Source organism: Thamnophis elegans, chromosome 9, assembly GCF_009769535.1.
Source record: "Thamnophis elegans isolate rThaEle1 chromosome 9, rThaEle1.pri, whole genome shotgun sequence".
Taxonomy (NCBI): domain Eukaryota; kingdom Metazoa; phylum Chordata; class Lepidosauria; order Squamata; family Colubridae; genus Thamnophis; species Thamnophis elegans.
The window spans coordinates 74,954,965-74,973,813 of NC_045549.1; the positions used below are offsets into that span (position 1 = coordinate 74,954,965).

General features: G+C 43.5%; 1 protein-coding gene across 1 annotated transcript in view; it reads left to right on the forward strand.

Annotated features, from left to right (window-relative positions):
- The window catches only part of HTT (huntingtin), a 109,869-nt gene that overhangs the window by 26,325 nt on the left and 64,695 nt on the right, over positions 1-18,849 (forward strand). The window contains exons 20-25 of the mRNA XM_032223789.1: positions 680-743; positions 2,163-2,263; positions 3,104-3,250; positions 5,379-5,499; positions 6,560-6,636; positions 8,523-8,674. Coding sequence (XP_032079680.1) covers positions 680-743; positions 2,163-2,263; positions 3,104-3,250; positions 5,379-5,499; positions 6,560-6,636; positions 8,523-8,674 — 662 coding nt within the window. The remainder of the gene's footprint in view (positions 1-679; positions 744-2,162; positions 2,264-3,103; positions 3,251-5,378; positions 5,500-6,559; positions 6,637-8,522; positions 8,675-18,849) is intronic.

Genomic DNA, 18,849 nt, shown 5'->3' on the forward strand with positions numbered 1-18,849 from the left:
AGAGTATAAGATGCACCCCTACCCCCCAAAAAAGAGGATGAAAATCTGAGTGCGTCTTATACATTGAATACAGCGTTTTTGGCCTACCGAATCCCCCCCCCTTTGCAAAAATGCAGAGGGTTTGGGAGGCTTGCAAAGTACTTCTGGGGGCTGGGGAGGGCAAAAAATGGGCTGTTTTTCTCGTTCCCCCCCCCCAGCCCCCAGGAACACTCTACAGGCCTCCCAAACCCTCTGCATGCCCCCCTTTTTTTGCAAAAAAAATGACCTTTTTTTGCAAAAAACGGGTCATTTTTTGATCGTTTTGGGGGGTCTGAGCCCCTTGGAGCATTCTATAAGCCTCCCAAAGCTGTGCATGCCCTTTTTTGTGTGTGCAAAAAACAAGGCGTGCAGAGGGCTTGGGACACCTGCAGGGTGCAAAACCTTTTAAAAAAAAATTTACCTCTTCAAAATCATGGTGTCTTATCCTGCGGTGTGTCTTATAGTCCGAAAAATACGGTATCTACTGAACAAAACTCCACATTGGTTTCAGGAAGGGCATCCAGCCATTAAAACGCTCTGCTAGCTCCTTTCAGTTGCCCCGACTCCTCCCCGCAAGGGATTATGAGTTCGTTAAAAAGACGATGATGATCTAACGTTATCCTTAACCGTAACAGTGCCTTTATCTCCTTTTGCTGCTAAGGCTAATCCAGTTTTTGGAAGAGAGGGACAGCAACCAGCATAGAGGGGCTCGTCATTACACCGGGGTGAGTAACTAATCAGGTTGAGGTGGCGCCAATGTGGGTAGGGGTTTGCATGCTTGGTTTCACGGCTGCTCAGAATGACAGAAAATAGTTATTAGCTTCTCTTCCAGCTTGTTCTCCTTCGTGTAAAGTTTATCGGAGAGTTGGTGTGGTGGAACGCAGTCTGGATTCCCAGGAGGGAGAGGCTGCACTCTGTGTTGTGGCCCACCAGTCTCCAGAATAGCTAGCAGCTGAGTCGGACAGTGAGGAGGTTGGGGAGGAGCATGGCCCAGTCCTGGAGTCTGGGGAAGGCTCTGATGAGGGCTCTATGTCGGAGGCAGAGAGGGGGCCAGGGCCATGTGCCAGTTATCAGCTGCCTTCAGAGTCAGACATCAGTGGGGCAGAGGAACAGCTGGAGCCTGTTCCCAGTATGCACATGCGCAGAGCTATCAGGAGAAGGGAACATTTAAGGAACAAGGGCCAACTCGGGAGTAAGGCCACAGGTGGATGGTGAATGGCCCCTCCCAGAGGAAGTAAAAGAGGAGCAAAAGGGGAGTGGAGTTTGCAGGAGACCATTAGTTCCCTTAATTGGTTCGTGACTCTCCGAGGCTCCTTGCCAAGTTCTGCAGATATCGGCCTGGCAGCTCTCCAAGCCAGATAAGGTCTGTGACTGTAAATCCTCCCTTGAAAGACTTCATTGGGTGTGAATGAGCAGAATTCACAGTCAATTAATAAAATAGTTTTTTGTCGGAACCAGGAGTTTGCTTCATGCTCTTGAGAATCCTGGGTCAGAACACTCCAGAGGAACAAGAGACAATTCAGTTCCGATAGTTTGCGTCAGAGAAAGAGGGTGAAGGCAGATCCTCCCTGATCGTTTCCAGAAGATAGGTAGTCCCAGACCTTACGACCACAATTGAGAACAACATTTCGAGACATCTGTTAAGTGAACTTTCCCCATTTCACGACCTTTCTTGCCACGGTTGTTAAGTGAATCACTGCAGTGGATAAGTTAGTAGCAGAGTTGTTAAGTGAACCTGGCTTCCCCCATTGACTGCTTGACAGAAGGGGATCACATGACCCCGGGACGCTGCAACAGTCATAAGTGTGAAAAAAGTGAACCTAAATCACTTTTTTCAGGGCAGCTGTAACTTTGTACGGTCACTGAGTGAACTGTTGTAAGTCGAGGACTACCTGTGTACGTTGAATGTTTTAAGTAAGTCTACTTTGGCGAGATTTCTGCCTGTGGGTGGGGAAGAACAAAGAAAACTACATGGAAGACTCACACAAATTCGTTCTTGGATTTTAGCATCCTTTTAAGTCCCAGTAACGGACTTCTGTCTTACTTAATGTGTCGTTATTTTGAGAATTATACGTGGGGTCTATAAGCCCCTTAAAAACAGCTTTTCTTGATCGGTCTCTGCGCTCCTCTTTTCCCTCCCACAGCTGTTAAAACTTCAGGATCGGGTTCTGAAGGAAGTGGTCATTTCTCTCCTGGGTGACGAAGACCCCAGGGTCAGGCGTGTGGCCGCTGCTGCTTTAGTAAGGTATTCGTTCAGTGAACACCTTAATTTTTCTGCTCTTGCCCCACTTTGTCTGTGCTTATATTTTTCACAGAAAGGTAGCATATAGTGTAAATCTGTCTTAATCATATTTATGACTTTCTCTCCAAAATCCAGACAGTTCTAACTGTTGCATCATAAATTGCCAATTTACATTGTCAAATGCTTTCTGTGCCTTTATAAAAATCAGCATCATTTGTTTTCCTGGGTGAATTTCATAATATTCCAGCGTATCTAGGATAAACCTTATATTTTTTTTTACAAATAATTAAAAAAAAACATACTGTAAATCTGATAGCAATAGCAGTTAGACTTATATACCGCTTCATAGGGCTTTCAGCCCTCTCTAAGCGGTTTACAGAGTCAGCATATCGCCCCCAACAACAATCCGGGTCCTCATTTCACCCACCTCGGAAGGATGGAAGGCTGAGTCAACCCTGAGCCGGTGAGATTAGAACTGCTGAACTGCAGATAGCAGTCAGCTGAAGTGGCCTGCAGTACTGCACCCTAACCACTGCGCCGCCTCGGCTCTGCATAATTGGAATTACACTTTGGGAATAATAATTGTCAACAGGCAGGGGTTTAATATGGAACATGTATCATGGAAAAACCACAGAGGTATTCCAAAATACATCTTAAGTTCCCAAACGTAGAAAGTTTATATTCTCATATGCGGGAAGGATTTGGGGTGTTCCTGTAGCAAAAAGCTGGATATTGATTGGTAAGAATGAAAGTGGTTGCTTATCACCATAAAAAGGAGGGTGTCCCTGTTTTTTTCTTAGTGAAAAAGGGGCCCTCCTCGTTCCTCTCCCTTGTTTCTCACAGGCTGATCCCAAAGCTGTTCTACAGTTGTGACGCAGGGCAGGCCGATCCGGTCGTAGCTCTGGCCAAGGAGCAAAGCAGCGTCTACCTGAAGCTCCTGATGCACGAAACCCCACCGGCTTCCCAGTTTGCAGTGAGCACCATCACGAGGTAGAGCTGCGCTTAGCGGCGAATAATAAACCTCTCATTCCGGGAATGAGAGAAGCAACTGAGAACTAAGGAAAAATTTCCTGACAGTGAGAACAATTAACCAGTGGAACAACTTGCCTCCAGAGGATGTGAATGCTCCAACACTGGATGTGTTTCAGATGATGTTGGATATCCATTTGTCTGAAGTGGTGTAGGGTTTCCTGCCTAGGCAGGGGGTTGGACTAGATGACCTCCAAGGTCCCTTCCAACTCTGTTCTTTTCCATTCCATTCCCTTTCCCCTTTCTCCTCTTTCTTTTCCTTTCCTTTCCTTTCCCTTCACTTACATCCCATTTCTCCTCTCCTCTCTCTCCTCTTTCTTATCCTTTCCCCCTCCCCTTTTTCCTTTCCGCCTTCCTTTTTCCACTCCTCTCTCTCCTTCCTTTTCCCCTTTCTCCTCTCCCTTTTCCTCTTTCTTTTCCTTTCCTTTCCCCCTCGCCTCCCCTTTTCCCTTTCCCCCTTCCTTTTTCCACTCCTCTCTCTCCTTTCTTTTCTCCTTTGTCCTCTCCCCTTTCCTCTTCCTTTTCTTTTCCCCTCCACTTTCCCCTTTCCTTTCTCCTCTCCTCTCCTCCCCCCCAACCCCCTGGAACACTCTAAAGGCCTCCCAAACCCTCTGCATGCCCCTCCCTTTATTGCAAAAAAAACAACCCGTTTTTGCAAAAAACGGGTCATTTTTTTGATTGTTTTTTTGGGGGGGCTAGGAGCGCTCTATAAGCCTCCCAAAACTGTGCATGCTCTCCTCTCTCCCCCTTTTTTTTTCCCCATTCGCGAGGAGAACCTGATATTTTACTCGCCTCTTTCTTTTGCCTAAGGATAAACCTGTCGCCGAGTTTAAGTTGCATTCTTAAAACGGCTGGAGTTTTAACAGCTGAACAATTCGGCAAATTAGGTTCCCGGCTGCAAACGGAGCGAGACCTCGGAGTCCCAGTGGACGATCCCTTTAACACAAGCTAGCCGTTTGTGGCGGCAGCCCAAAAAGCCAACACAATCCTCTGTTGTATAAACAGAGGCGTAGAATCAAAATCGGGTGAAGTGCCGCTTTATAAAGCCTTATAGTAAGGCCACATCTGGAACATTGCATCCAGTTTTGGCCACTACATTAGAGAGAGAAGATGCTGAGACTTTGGGGAAAAGTGCAGAGAAGTGCGACTAAGATGATAAGGGGCCTGGAGGCTAAACTTATGAAGAACGGTTTATGACCGTTCCAGAGAAAAGAAGGACCAGGGGGGACATGATAGCAGTCTTCCAGCGTGACCCGTCAAAACCACGCTCGACTAAGCCGCGCCCAACTAAACCGTGTCGCTGATGTCATCAATAGGGCGACAACAGCCAGCGCGGAGAAAGAAGGGCGCTTTAAATAGCGCTTTGAAAGCAAGCCGATTCAACTTAAGGTAAGGGTTAGGGTTAGGGTTAGGTTTAGGGTTAGGTTAAGGGTTAGGGTTAGGTTTAGGGTTAGGTTAAGGGTTAGGTTTAGGGTTAGGTTTAGGATTAGGTTTAGGTGGGTTAGGTTTAGGTTTAGGGGTTAATTTTAGGTTTAGGGTTTACAGCGTGGTTCTGTCTCCGCGCTGTTGTCGCCCTGTTGATGACGTCAGCGACTCGGTTTAGTCGGGCGCGGTTTAGTCGAGCGCGGTTTTGTGGTGGAACCGTCTTCCAGTATTTGAGGAGCTGCCACATAGAAGAGGGGGGTCAACTTCTTCTCCAAAGCAACTGAAGGTAGGACAAGAAATGATGATGGTAAATAAGTCAGAGAGAAGCAACGTGGAATTAAGAAGAAACTTCCGAACAGTGAGGACAATTCACCAGTGGGACAGAAGTTGCCTTCCAAAGTTGTCGGGGTTCCATCACTGGACCTTTTTAAGAAGAGGCTGGAACTGTCGTTTGTCTGAGATGGTATAAGGGTTGGACTAGAAGACCTCCAAGGTCCCTTCCAGCTCTATTCTGGATTGAACAGAGGCACCTCTTGGGGGTAGAATAAAATCTCCAGTGGAAGGGATGTAACCATCAGTTAAATGTGCTTTTCTTCCTCCTTAACCAGGAATTTATTGAGGTTTGGTAAGAAATGTTTAATGAAGGGCATTCATGTTGTTTTAGAACCTACAGAGGATACAATCTGATGCCCAGCCCAGCCGATGTGACAGTGGAGAACAACCTTTCCAGAGTGATCTCAGCTGTGTCTCATGCCTTGACCACCTCATCCTCCAGATCTCTGACTGTGAGTTTCGATTGGGGGGGGGGTCCGTGAGGTCAGTACAGGTTGTCCCCGACCTACGACAGCTCGTTTAGCGACCATTCGGAGTAACGGCGTCCCTGCGGAAGGCGACTCATGGGCGCTTTTCAGCCTCCCCGTGGTCACGTGATCAAAATTCAGCTGCTTGCTTTTTGCAAAAACGGGCCCGTTTTTTTTTTCCCAAAAAAAGTGCATGGATAGCCTTTAGGAGGCTTCCAGAGTGCTCCTGGGGGCTGGGGGGGGGGGGACAAACGAGCAAAATATAGCCCATCTTTTGCTCATTTCTGCCCTCCCCAGCCCCCAGGAGCACTCTGGAAGCCTCCTAAAGGCTATGCACGCCCATTTTTGCAAAGGGGGCGGGGTTTCTGGAGGACAAAAATGCTGTATTTAGTGTATCAGACGCTCCCAGATTTTCACCCTCTTTTTTGAGGGAAAAAGGTGTGTCTTATGCTCCAAAAAATACGATAGATGATAGATAGATGATAGATAGATAGATAGATAGATAGATGATAGATAGATAGATAGTAGGTAGGTAGTTGATAGATAGATAGATAGATAGATAGATAGATAGATAGATAGATAGATGATAGATAGATAGATAGATAGATAGATAGATAGATAGATAGATAGATGATTGATAGATAGATAGATAGATAGTAGGTAGGTAGTAGATAGATAGATAGATAGATAGATAGATAGATAGATAGATAGATAGATAGATAGATAGATAGATAGATAGATAGATAGATAGATATGGATGGATGGTACATACAGATAGAGACATAGATAAATAGAGATAGAGAGTGAGTGAAAGAATAACGATAGAGACAGATGGATAGATAGAAAGAGAGATGGATAGAGATAGATAGATGATAGATAGATGATAGATAGATAGATGATAGATAGATAGATAGATAGATAGATAGATAGATAGATAGATAGATAGATAGATAACTGATAGTAGAAATTTTGAGTAGTTTGGAGAACCAGTAAATATCACCACCATTATAATATTTTTCCTACCTGGGTTTTTTTTCTCCCCCAGTTTGGCTGCTGCGAAGCATTGTGTCTTTTGTCCTCAGCGTTTCCGGTGTGCACCTGGAATGTGGGATGGCACTGCGGGTAAGTTGCAACTCATTCGCTTTCGCTTACTGGAAAGGGAGTCCGGAGCAGGGGGGGTCGCCAACTGTGGCAACTAGAAGAGTTGCGGACGTCAACTCCCGTGCTGGCTGGGGAATCCTGGAGCTGATCTGTAAAACATGTATGGCTTGCTGTTTTTCGTCCCTTGCCACAGTTATCAATAGCAATAGTGCTTAGACTTATATACCGCTTCACAATCCTCTCTAGGTGGTTCACAAAGTCGTTCCCAACAATCTGGGTTTCTCATTTTCCCGAGCTTAGAAGGATGGAAGGCTGAGTCAACCTTGAGCCAGTCAGGATCGAACTACTGGCAGTCGGCAGAGTTAGCCTGCAGTACTGCATTCTAACCACTGGGAAGGAGGGGAAGGAGGGAGGGAAGGACGGACGGACTAGCAGTAGCACTTAGACTTATATACCACTTCATAGTGCTTTTGCAGCCTTCCCTAAATGGTTTACAGAGTCAGCCTCTTGCCCCCAACAATCCAGGCCCTCCTTTTACCCACCTCAGAAGGACGGAAGGCTGAGTCAAACTTGAGCTTCTCACGATCGAACTGCTGGCAGTGGGCAGAGTTAGCCTGCAATAGTTCAGTCTAACCACTGGGAGGGAGGGAGGGAGGGAAGGAAGGAAGGAAGGAAGAAAGAAAAGACTAGCAATAGCATTTAGACTTATATACCACTTTACAGCCCTCTAAGCGGTTTACAGAGTCAGCTCTGGCCCCCAACAATCTGGCTCCTCATTTTACCCACCTCGCAAGGAGGGAAGGCTGAGTCAACCTTGAGCCTGGTGGGATTTGAACTGCCAAATTGCAGGCAGGAGAATAGCAATAGCAATAGCAGTCAGACTTCTATACCGCTACATAGGGCTTTCAGCCCTCTCTAAGCGGTTTACAGAGTCAGCATATCGCCCCCCACAGTCTGGGTCCTCATTTTACCCACCTCGGAAGGATGGAAGGCTGAGTCAACCTTGAGCCGGTGAGATTAGAACCGCTGAACTGCAGATAACAGTCAGCTGAAGTGGCAGGAGAAGCGGCCTGCAGTACTGCACCCTAACCACTGTGCTACCTCTGCCCACTCCAATGAATTATTCGGTCCCCTGAGGGTGATGTGTCCCATAAGAACAATTTTTGGGGGGAAGCCACGCTGGTGCTTGCCGAGTCCTTGCAAAACCTCACACAAGCAGGATAGCGAGGTCACACCCTTCTTGTGGGATGAATGTTAGTCGTCCCAAATAAACAACAAACTAAACTCTACTAGGTGTTGTTTTTTTTCTCAAGAGGCTACTAGATGTTCTGGTGTTTCTTCTCACCCAAAAAGCTTCTTCAGCTCCAACTGAATGGTGAGGAGACGGAAGGATTGACACTCCTTGCATCTACAGCTGGTCATTTGCATCCTTTTTAGAGAGTCCTTGAGGCTTATTTGTGTCCTCGGGGTCACCCAAGTGGTGTGAAGAGGCGTGGAGCCGCCTTGGAACGGCTGAGAGGACTTTGTGTGGTAGACTGGAGATAGATGATGTCATATCCCCCCCCCTCTGTCGAGCGAGGGCTGTTCAGTTTTGACATGGATGGCTTCTTTGATGACACAGATAAACCTCCAAGTGGCCTCAACGACCCTCTCAAAGGATGCAAATGACCAGCCGTCTGCAAGGAGTATCAATCCCTTCCCTTCCCCAACATCCGGTCAGAACTGAAGAAGCTTCTTGGATGAGAAGCAAAACACCTTCAAGGAAAAATAAAGAAGGTCCAGTTGCCTCTTGAAAAAAATTGACCTTTGGGACAACGCTGACCTGGAAGATCTAGAGAGCATTTGCTCTGTGCCATCGTTTATTTAACCCCCACGGTGGAAGCTGATGATTTCAAATTGAATTCCAGTTTTTCTAACTCGGGAGGCGTGGAAGAGATTCAGGAGAAGAGCGCCATTGGGATGGTTGGCCTGCTGCTCTCCCTCCTCTCCTCCGCTTCGTTCCCTCTGGATCTCTCCGCCCACCAAGACGCCTTGATCCTGGCTGGGAATTTGCTGGCAGGTGAGAAAAATATTTAATTTTCACTCGCAAGTTTTAATTAACCAAGGAAACCCCACCTCCTCCTCCTCCTCCTCCTCGTTCTTCTCATAATAACTTTTTCATAATAAAAACTATTATTTTATAATTGTACAAACTCAACTTTTTAGTTTTACATAATAATAAAAACTATTATTTTATAATCGTACAAACTCAACTTTTTAGTTTTACATAATAATAAAAACTATTATAATCGTACAAATTCAACTTTTTAGTTTTACATAATAATAAAAACTATTATTTTATAATCGTACAAACTCAACTTTTAAGTTTTACATAATAATAAAATCTTATTTTATAATCATACAAACTCAACTTTTTAGTTTTACATAATAAAAACTATTATTTTATAATCGTACAAACTCAACTTTTCACTTTTACATAATAAAAACTATTTTATAATCATACAAACTCAACTTTTCACTTTTACATAATAATAAAAACTATTTTATAATCATACAAACTCAACTTTTCACTTTTACATAATAATAAAAACTATTTTATAATCATACAAACTCAACTTTTCACTTTTACATAATAATAAAAACTATTTTATAATCATATAAACTCAACTGTTTTACATGATAATAAAAACTATTATTTTATAATCATACAAACTCAACTTTTTAGTTTTACATAATAAAAACTATTATTTTATAATCATAAAAGCTCAACTTTTTAGCTTTACATAATAATAAAAACTATTATTTTATAATCCTATAAACTCAACTGTTTTACATGATAATAAAAAGTATTATTTTATAATCATACAAACTCAACTTTTTTACTTTTACATCATAATATAAACTGAAAGGCTAGAGGGTTTCCTGCCTAAGCAGGGGGTTGGACTAGAAGACCTCCCGGGCCCCTTCCAACTCTTTGTTATTCTGTTCTATAACAAGAAATCTACCTAATCATCAGTAAAAAACCCCGAATCGAAGTTAGTTTTTTTGGATTTTTAAGTGCCTGTCATGCTTTCAGCCACCGCCTCCAAATCTTTGCAAAACCCCTGGACGCACAGCGAGGACGAAGCCAGTATTCCAGCTGCTAAGCAAGAGGATTCGTGGGCCTCCCTCTCAGACCGGACGCTCGCCCTGTTGGTCGATCACCTGTTTTCCCACTTGCTGAAGATCGTGAATATTTGTTCCCACATATTGGATGATGTCGTTCCTGGCCCGACACTAAAGGTACGCTTCTTGTCTGTCAGTGACATTGCTGGCTCGTTTTTAGCTAAGGGGAGCATAAGACTTTGTTACACAGGTAGCCCTCGACGTATAAGAGTTTATTTAGTGTTCGAAGTGGCAGTAGAATATTCTTTATTGCCCAAGTGTGATTGGACACAAATGGAATTAGAACTTAGAAGAGAATAGAATAGGGGATAGAATGGAACGGAATAGAACAGAATTAGAAATTAGAATAGAATATAAATATGAATAGAATAGAATCTTTCCCGTGGAGATCCGGACCCTCACCACCCTCCAGTCCTTCCGCGCCGCCCTAAAGATCTGGCTGTCCTGGCTGGCCTGGGGTTAAGATCCTAACCCCACTCGAATTGTGTGACTGTTGTGTTTTTTAATATGATGTATTGTCTTTATGTTGGAAATTGTTTGTCCTCCCCCCCCCCCCTTTTTTGAACTGTGAGCCACCCTGAGTCCCCCCAGGGAAAAGGGCGGCATACAAATAAAGGGAAAATGAAAAAAAAAATGAAATGAAAATGAATAGAATTATGAAACTTGGAACAATTGGTACAAATGGCTGCAAAACAAGAATAAAATTAATTAAGCCAAAAAACAATATATATATATATATATAAATATTAGATTTTTTACAACCCCCGGTATGCCCAAATATGGGAGGAAGATCACTACTTCCATTCTCTGTCCTTCGGCTCGTCACAAGAGACCATCCAGGCAGAAACCCAATATTTTTACTGTTGCCTTTTTGTTACATTTTGTTGTATTTGTGCTGATAAATAAATAAAGGGAGACTAGTATAGATCTATTTCAAGCTATTTAGCTCTCATCAGCTAGCCATACCCTTACTGGGATTTGAACCTGGGCTATATTACATACTAGATCTATTTCAAGCTATTTAGCTCTCATCAGCTAGCCATACCTTTACTGGGATTTGAACCTGGGCTATATTACATACTACTGCCTAGTATGTAATATAGCCCAGGTTCAAATTCCAGTAAGGGTATGGCTAGCTGATGAGAGCTAAATAAATAGTTTGAAATAGATCTATACTAGTCTCCCTTTATTTATTTATCAGCACAAATGCAACCATATATATAAATATATATAGAACTATGTATAAAGGTGTGTAAATATAGAAGCGAAATATTATATACATGTACAGGTATGATGACATAACAATGTTGATGTAATGACTGTAAGGTGTTGTAGAAGGGAGAAAATAATTTTAAAAAATCTGCTAGAATAGAATAATAGAATACAAATATGAATAGAATAGAATTATGAAACTTGGAACAATTGGTACAAATGTCTGCAAAACAAGAATAAAATTAATTAAGCCAAAAAACTATATATATAGTATATTATCAGCACAAATACAACCATATATATAGTGTGCAATATAGCCCAGGTTCAAATCCCAGTAAGGGTATGGCTAGCTGATGAGAGCTAAATAGCTTGAAATAGATCTATACTAGTCTCCCTTTATTTATTTATCAGCACAAATAAAAAAACATATATATATATATATATATATATATATATATATATATATATATATATATATATATATATATAATCTGTGTATAAAGGTGTGTAAATATAGAAGCAAAATATTATATACATGTACAGGTATGATGACATAACAATGTTGATGCAGTGACTGTAAGGTGTTGTAGAAGGGAAAAAAATAATTTAAAAAAAATCTGCTAGAATGGAATAATAGAATAGAATACAAATATGAATAGAATAGAATTAGAAATTAGTATAGAATAGAATGGAATGGAACAGAATTAGAAATTAGAATAGTTACAAAATTAGAATAATAGCGTAGAGTAGAATTAGAAGAATGGAATACGAATAGGATAGGAATAGGATAGAATTAGAAGAATAGAACAGGGATAGAATAGAATAGAATTATTTATTGGCCAAGTGTGATTGGACACACACAAGGAATTTGTCTTTGGTGCATATGCCCTCACTGTTCATAAAACCTATAAGTGATCAATCACGATCACAGTCATCATAAAAATAACATTCCTCATAAATCATAAGACACAACACTTACTGATAGAATGAACATAAATTGTACTAGGAAACTAAATAAAACAATATAAATCATAAAGATACAAGCAACAAGGTTACAGTCATGAGTTGAAAAGGAGATAGGTCATAGGAAAGATGAGAAGAATAATATTAATGCAGCCTTACTAAATAGTTTGATAGTTTTGTGGGAATTATTTGTTTAGCAGACAAACAAATCGGGGGGGGGGGGGGCTGTCCTTGTGTCTATAGGGCAGTGCCCTATAGCGTCGTTTTTGAGGGTGGAAGTTGAAACAATGCAGGAGTCCGCACTGACTTAAAGGCAAAACCAAAAAGCTGGCAGAGTATCAGAATAACAGATTTGGAAGGGATCTCGGAGGTCTTCTAGTCCAACCCCTCTGTTCAAGCAGGAGCCCTATACCATTTCAGAGAGGTGGCTGCCCAGTCTCTTCTTAAAACCTCCAGTGATGGAGAAGGGAGGGGAGGGGTAGCAGAATTACAGAATAACTGAGGTGGAAGGGACCTTGGAGGTCTTCTAGTCCAACCCCCGGCTCAAGCAGGAGAACCAATGCCATTTCAGACAGGAATTCAGCCCAATCTCCTCTTAAAATCCTCCAGGGATGAAGCACCCACAGCTTCCAAACTTTCCCCCACCCGAAAGGGATGGCTAATTGTCTTGAAGGCAGTGAGGAGGAGGACTGTGTTTTTTTTAAAAAAAAAATTCTGCTTTTCCAGGCGACGTTACCGTCTCTCACCAACCCACCTTCGCTGAGTCCAATTCGGCGCAAAGGGAAAGAAAAAGAAGTTGCGGACCAAACCACCGTCGCCATAAGCCCCAAAAAGACGAGTGAAAACAGCCCAGGTTCGGAGACCGATGGGATAAAAATCTAATCTATTAAAAAAAAATATTTTGAATTGAAAGAGAAAATGGCTTCAGAAGAGCAAATAACCATAAAATTAAAAACTACTGGTGTGGTGGCTAAGACACTGAGCTTATCAATCAGAAAGGTTGGAAGTTCGGCAGTTCGAATCCCTAGCACCGCGTAACGGAGTGAGCTCCCGTGACTTGTCCCAGCTTCTGCCAACGTAGCAGCTTAAAAGCACGTAAAAAATGCAAGTAGAAAAATAGGGACCACCTTTGGTGGGAAGAGAACAGCGTTCCATTCGCCTTCGGTGTTGAGTCCTGCAGGCCACATGACCACGGAGACGTATTCTGACAGCGCTGGCTCTTCGGCTTTGAAACGGAGATGAGCAATGCCCCCTAGAGTCAGGAACGACTAGCACACATGTGCAAGGAGGGGAACCTTTCCCTTACTCTTTGAGAAGAGTCATTTGGCGTTCTTCCCTGTTTTCTAAAACTGATAACAGGCGCTTGGCCTGAACTTGGCAAAAAAAACAGCCATAGGATGAGTTGTATTTGGACTTGTGATTCACTTAATGAATGGTGGCTCATTTAATGACTACTTACAAAGGCCGATGGAGGAACCAGATTTGCTTAACCAGATTTTACTGATTTAAAAATTGCAGTGATTCGCTTTAAGAACTGTGGCAAGGAAGGTCGTAAAAATAGGGTAAACGTCTCGCTTTACAAACATCTCCCTTTAACGACATAAATATTGGGGGCCCGTTGTCGTAATGGGGTCATTGGTGCTCTTTGGTTGTTTCCTTGCAGACGTTTCATGGCCCAACTAGGTTACATCATCAGTGCTAGAAGGAGAACTACCCGTATGAAGAAACTCTCGAGGGTTTAAAGTTATTAAATAATTTCTCTCTGCTTTGATTCATAAGCTCCCAGGCCAACCGACACTTCAAGCTCCGCCCCTCCAAGTAAATCCTCCTCCACTCTGGGCAACTTCTATCATCTCCCGTCGTATCTCAAGCTCTACGACGTTCTGAAGGCCACCTACACCAACTACAAGGTATTTTGGGTATCAAACTACATTTCCTGAGCAATCTGTGCCAGGCAACAAATACCCCTTTTAATTGACTGTGAATTCTGCTCCTTCACATCCAGCAAAGTCTTTCGAGGGAGGATTTACGGTCACAGACCTTATCTGGCTTGGAGAGCTGCCAGGCCAATATCTGCAAAACTTGGCAAGGACTCTCGGAGAGTCATAACCAATTAAGGGAACTAATTGTCTCCTGCAAACTCCACTCCCCTTTTGCTCCTCTTTTATCTCCTCTGGGAGGGGCCATTCACCGTCCACCTGTGGCCTTACTCCCAAGTCCACCCCTGTTCTTTAGCTCTTCCCTTCGTCTGGCAACTCTGCGCATGCGCACACTGGGAACAGGCTCCAGCTGTTCTTCTGCCTCACTGATGTCTGACTCTGAAGGCAGCTGAGAACTGGCATAGGGCATTGCCTGGGTATTTATTTGTAGGGGGAAATTGTCCGGACCAAACATAATTTCTAATGTTGGATTTTTCACCTTACAAGAGAGAGCCCCTTTGTGGAGTACTGTGAAGCCATTACACATGGCAACTCCACTGTGCTGTACGGTAGAAGCCGTTTTACGGCGATGTAAGACTGAGGTTCGAAAGCAGAAGGGGGAACCATATGGCTGGTGGACTTCAACTCCCAGAATTCCCGAGCCAGCATGTTTTCCCTCCATCCCCGTGCCATCATTCTGCTGAACGCCTCTTCCCACAGCAGTTGTCTCAGGCCTACAGATATTTACCCATGTAGTAGTGCTGTACTGGTATTATCCTTCCCGTCTTTCTTACTTCCTTCTCCTTATGGTATCTCTGATTTATCACCTGTCATCGTATTTTAGGATTAATGATTGTAACTATGATATGTGACCTATCCCTTCGTTGTTTTCTATGTACACTGAGAGCTTCTGAACCAGAGGCAAATTCCTTGTATATCAGATCACACTTGACCAATAAGGAATTCCTCCCTCCCTCTTTCTTTCTTTCTTTCTTTCTTTCTTTCTTTCTTTCTTTCTTTCTTTCTTTCTTTCTTTCTTTCTTCCTTCCTTCCTTCCTTCCTTCCTTCCTTCCTCCCTCTCTCCCTCTTTCTTTCTTTCTTTCTTTCTTTCTTCCTTCCTTCCTTCCTTCCTTCCTTCCTTCCTTCCTTCCTTCCTCTCTTTCCTTCCTTCTTTCTTTCTTTCTTTCTTTCTTTCTTCTTTCTTTCTTCCTTCTTTCATTCTTCCTTCTTTCCTTCTTCCTTCCTTTCCTTCTTTCTTTCCTTCCTTCTTTCTTCCTTCTTTCCTTTATTCTTTCCTTCCTTTCTTTCTTCTTTCTTTCCTTCCTTTCTTCCTTCCATCCCTCCCTCTCTTCTTTCTTTCTTTCTTTCTTTCTTTCTTCCTTCCTTCCTTCCTTCCTTCCTTTTTTCCTTCCTTCCTTCTTTCCTTTCTTCTTCCTTCCTTCCTTCCCTCCCTCCCTCCCTCCCTCCTTTCTTTCTTTCTTTCTTTCTTTCTAGGTTACACTCGATCTCCAAAACGTCAATGAAAAGTTTGGGGGATTCCTGAGATCAGCTTTGGATGTTCTGTCTCAGATGTTAGAACTGGCAACTCTGCAAGACATTGGAAAGGTGGGTTCATGCAGGCTTAAAAATGTTTTTAAATGTCTCTTAAGCCAGAGCGATTAGAGGAACATCCGAAAGCATAGGTAAAAGGTAAAGGTTCCCCTCGCACATATGTGCTAGTCGTTCCCGACTCCAGGGGGCGGTGCTCATCTCCATTTCAAAGCCGAAGAGCCAGCGCTATCCTAAGACTTCTCCGTGGTCATATGGCCGGCATGACTCAACACCGAAGGCGCATGAAATGCTGTTCCCTTCCCACCAAAGGCGGTCCCTATTTTTCCACTTGCATTTTTTAACGTGCTTTAGAACTGCTAGGTTGACAGAAGCTGGGACAAGTCACGGGAGCTCACTCCGTTAAGCGGCGCTAGGGATTCGAACCGCCGACCTTTCTGACCGACAAGCTCAGCATCTTAGCCACTGAGTCACCGCATATTAATGCATTAATTAATGCTAATTAATGTAGATATTACTAGTTTAGAGCTTGGAATTCAGCTCACAGGGCTTTTGCAGTGGGGAAAATAGGAAGAAGGTGCGTTAACAACTATTTTCGCCATCTTGCATTATTTATAAAAAAACAATAAATGAAAAAACAACCAATGCTTATGGCATTTTGTGGCAGCAGCTTCTTCTTTTTTTTACTCTAAAATAGCAGTAGTTTTAGAAATTGACGTGATAAATAAGTACATTATAAGGTTTTGAAAGTGTCTTCTCAATCAGCATTTCAAGCTTTTGACACCCCCCCTCCAAAGAAAAGAAAAAGCTAATACAATCCTTGGATGTGTAAACATAGCATCAAAATCCTGTGAAGTATCAGTACCAATTTATAAATCTTTAGTAAAGCCACACCTGGAATGCGGCATCCAGTTTTGGTCACCACATTACAAAAAAACCCCATTGAGACTTTGGGGAAAAGTGCAGAGAAGAGCAACTGAGAAGATTTAAAGGCCTGGAGACTAAAACAAGTGTGTCGTGAGCCCCCCAAACGCACAATCTCAAAACCTCTGCGTTCCCAGAAGGCTCCCTGCGACCTTCCATGCAGTGTCCGAGCTCCGCAGGGATCCTGAATCTCTGGATGAAAGAGGTTTCATGGTGGATTAAGGATCTGGGCTCGTTCTGACCATTGGGCATGCTTAGGGGTGTCCTCCTTGGAGGAACTCCATGTTCTTTCATCATTCGTTTTATGCTGTGGCATGTTCAGGGCTGCCGTGGCCTGGAGGTGGAGCTCTCACCTCACAATTCAGAGGCTGCGAGTTTGATCCTGGGTGGAGGAAGTTTATCTCCCTCTCTGGGTACACTGAGAATATACATCTGCAGTACAAAACTCCGCTTTGGCGACAGGAAGGGCGTCGGGCCAGTAAAACACTTTCCGTTGCCCAGACTCCACCCCGCAAGGGATGCTGGGATCGCTTAAATGAAGATGATGTCCGGTGATGTCTGGGCAATGCCTAACTCCCTCTTTCTGTTTTTTTTAGTACGTGGAAGAAATTCTGTGTTACCTGAAATCCTGTTTCAACAAAGAACCAGTCATGGCAACTGTGTGTGTTCAGCAGGTGAGACTGTTTAAAACGTGTGTGCGTGCACCTTTCTCAGGGAAGAGTTCTCCCTTGAGTCAGCTGCCGGGCAGGATCCATCTAAATGGATTACTTTAATCCCTCCCAGTGTAGAATTGAGCCCAAATTTGACCCAATTGCCTGGTAGAGGCCTCAGTTCAAAATAGGGTCTGTTTAGGACAAACAGCATGCAGAGGGGGGGGGAGAGAGAAAGAAGGGGGGAGAAAGAGAGAGAGATATAAAGAGGACGAGGGAGAGAGAGGGAGAGAAAGAAAGAGGGAGAGAGAAAGGAGAGAGGGAAAGAGGAAAAGGGAGAGAGAAAGAGAGCGAGGGAGAGAGAAAGGGAGAGAGAGTGAGAAAGGAACAGAAAGCGAGGGAGAGAGAAATAAAGGGGGGGGAGAGAGAATACATTGGAATGAGACAACTCACTGTGGGACAATTCAACAATTCCCTTCAATTATTTAAAATAATTCTTAAAATATTTTAATTTTTGTCACGTTTCATTTTGTCCTTTCTTTGGCACCCTTTCTTTAATGATCCTATTCCATTATATAGGGTAACTCTTGTGGGGCGAGTTGGACATGGCTAGTTGGTCATAATTGGGTTGGAGCTCAGCAGCACTACAGATCAAATGGTAACTTACAGACAGAGGTTATGCACTGACTGATCTATGAATTTCATCTCAATAAAGCATCAGCAGATAGCAGAGAGAGAGAGAGATGATAGATATAGAGATATAGATAGATTAGGTAGGTAGGTACAGACAGGTGAGAGATAGAGAAAGAAAGAGGAAGAGAGACAGATGAGAGAGAGAGAAAGATCATTGGATAGATAGATAGATAGATAGATAGATAGATAGATAGATAGATAGATAGATAGATAGATAGAGATAGATAGATAGATATAGATATAGATAGATATAGAGAGATATAGAGAGATAGATATAGAGATAGATAGATAGATAGATAGATAGATAGATAGATACATACATACATACATACATACATACATACATACATAGATCCATCCACACATACATACATACATACATACCCCCAAGCTCAGAGAGCAGCAAGGACCCTGCAGTCCTCCTCCTCCGTTCTTCCTCCTCCCTCTCCTTCTCTTCCTCCTCCTCCCTCCCTTCCCTTCCCTTCTCGTTCGGACATGGCTGTGATTTTCACGTCGCTGCTTCTTCCCGCCTTCCCCAGTTGCTCAAGACCTTGTTTGGCACCAACCTGGCCTCGCAGTTTGACAGCTGGTCCTCCACCTCCTGCCGAGCCCAGGGCAAATGCCAGCGCTTGGGCTCCTCCAACTTACGGCCAGGCCTTTACCACTGTTGCTTCATGGCTCCGTACACCCAGTTCACCCAGGCCCTGGCCGACGCAAGTTTGAGGAATATGATGCAGGCCGAGCAGGAACGGGACACCTCGGGGTGAGAGCTTCATTTTCTCCTTCTAAACCGGGCCCCACTTCGCGTCGTGTCTAGATAACGAATTGAATACAGGTGGTCCTCGACTTACGACGGTTCGCTTAGTGACTGTCCAAAGTTACAGCGGGAAGAACATTTTTCACTCTTAACAAATTTTCTGGCGTCCCCTGCTGTGATGGGATTGAAAATTCGGCAGCCGGGTTCCTATTTACGACGGGAGCTGGCGTTCCAACGTCCGCATTTCCCCCCCCCCCCCCCTCCTTTTGCGGCTTTCATACAAGCAATGTCAGCCCAGTTCCCCCTGAAATGCCTTTATTGTTGTGTGAATCACGGGCGCTAGTCCTCACCCTGTATTAATATTTGCTTTCCACAGCTGGTTTGACATACTGCAAAAGGTTTC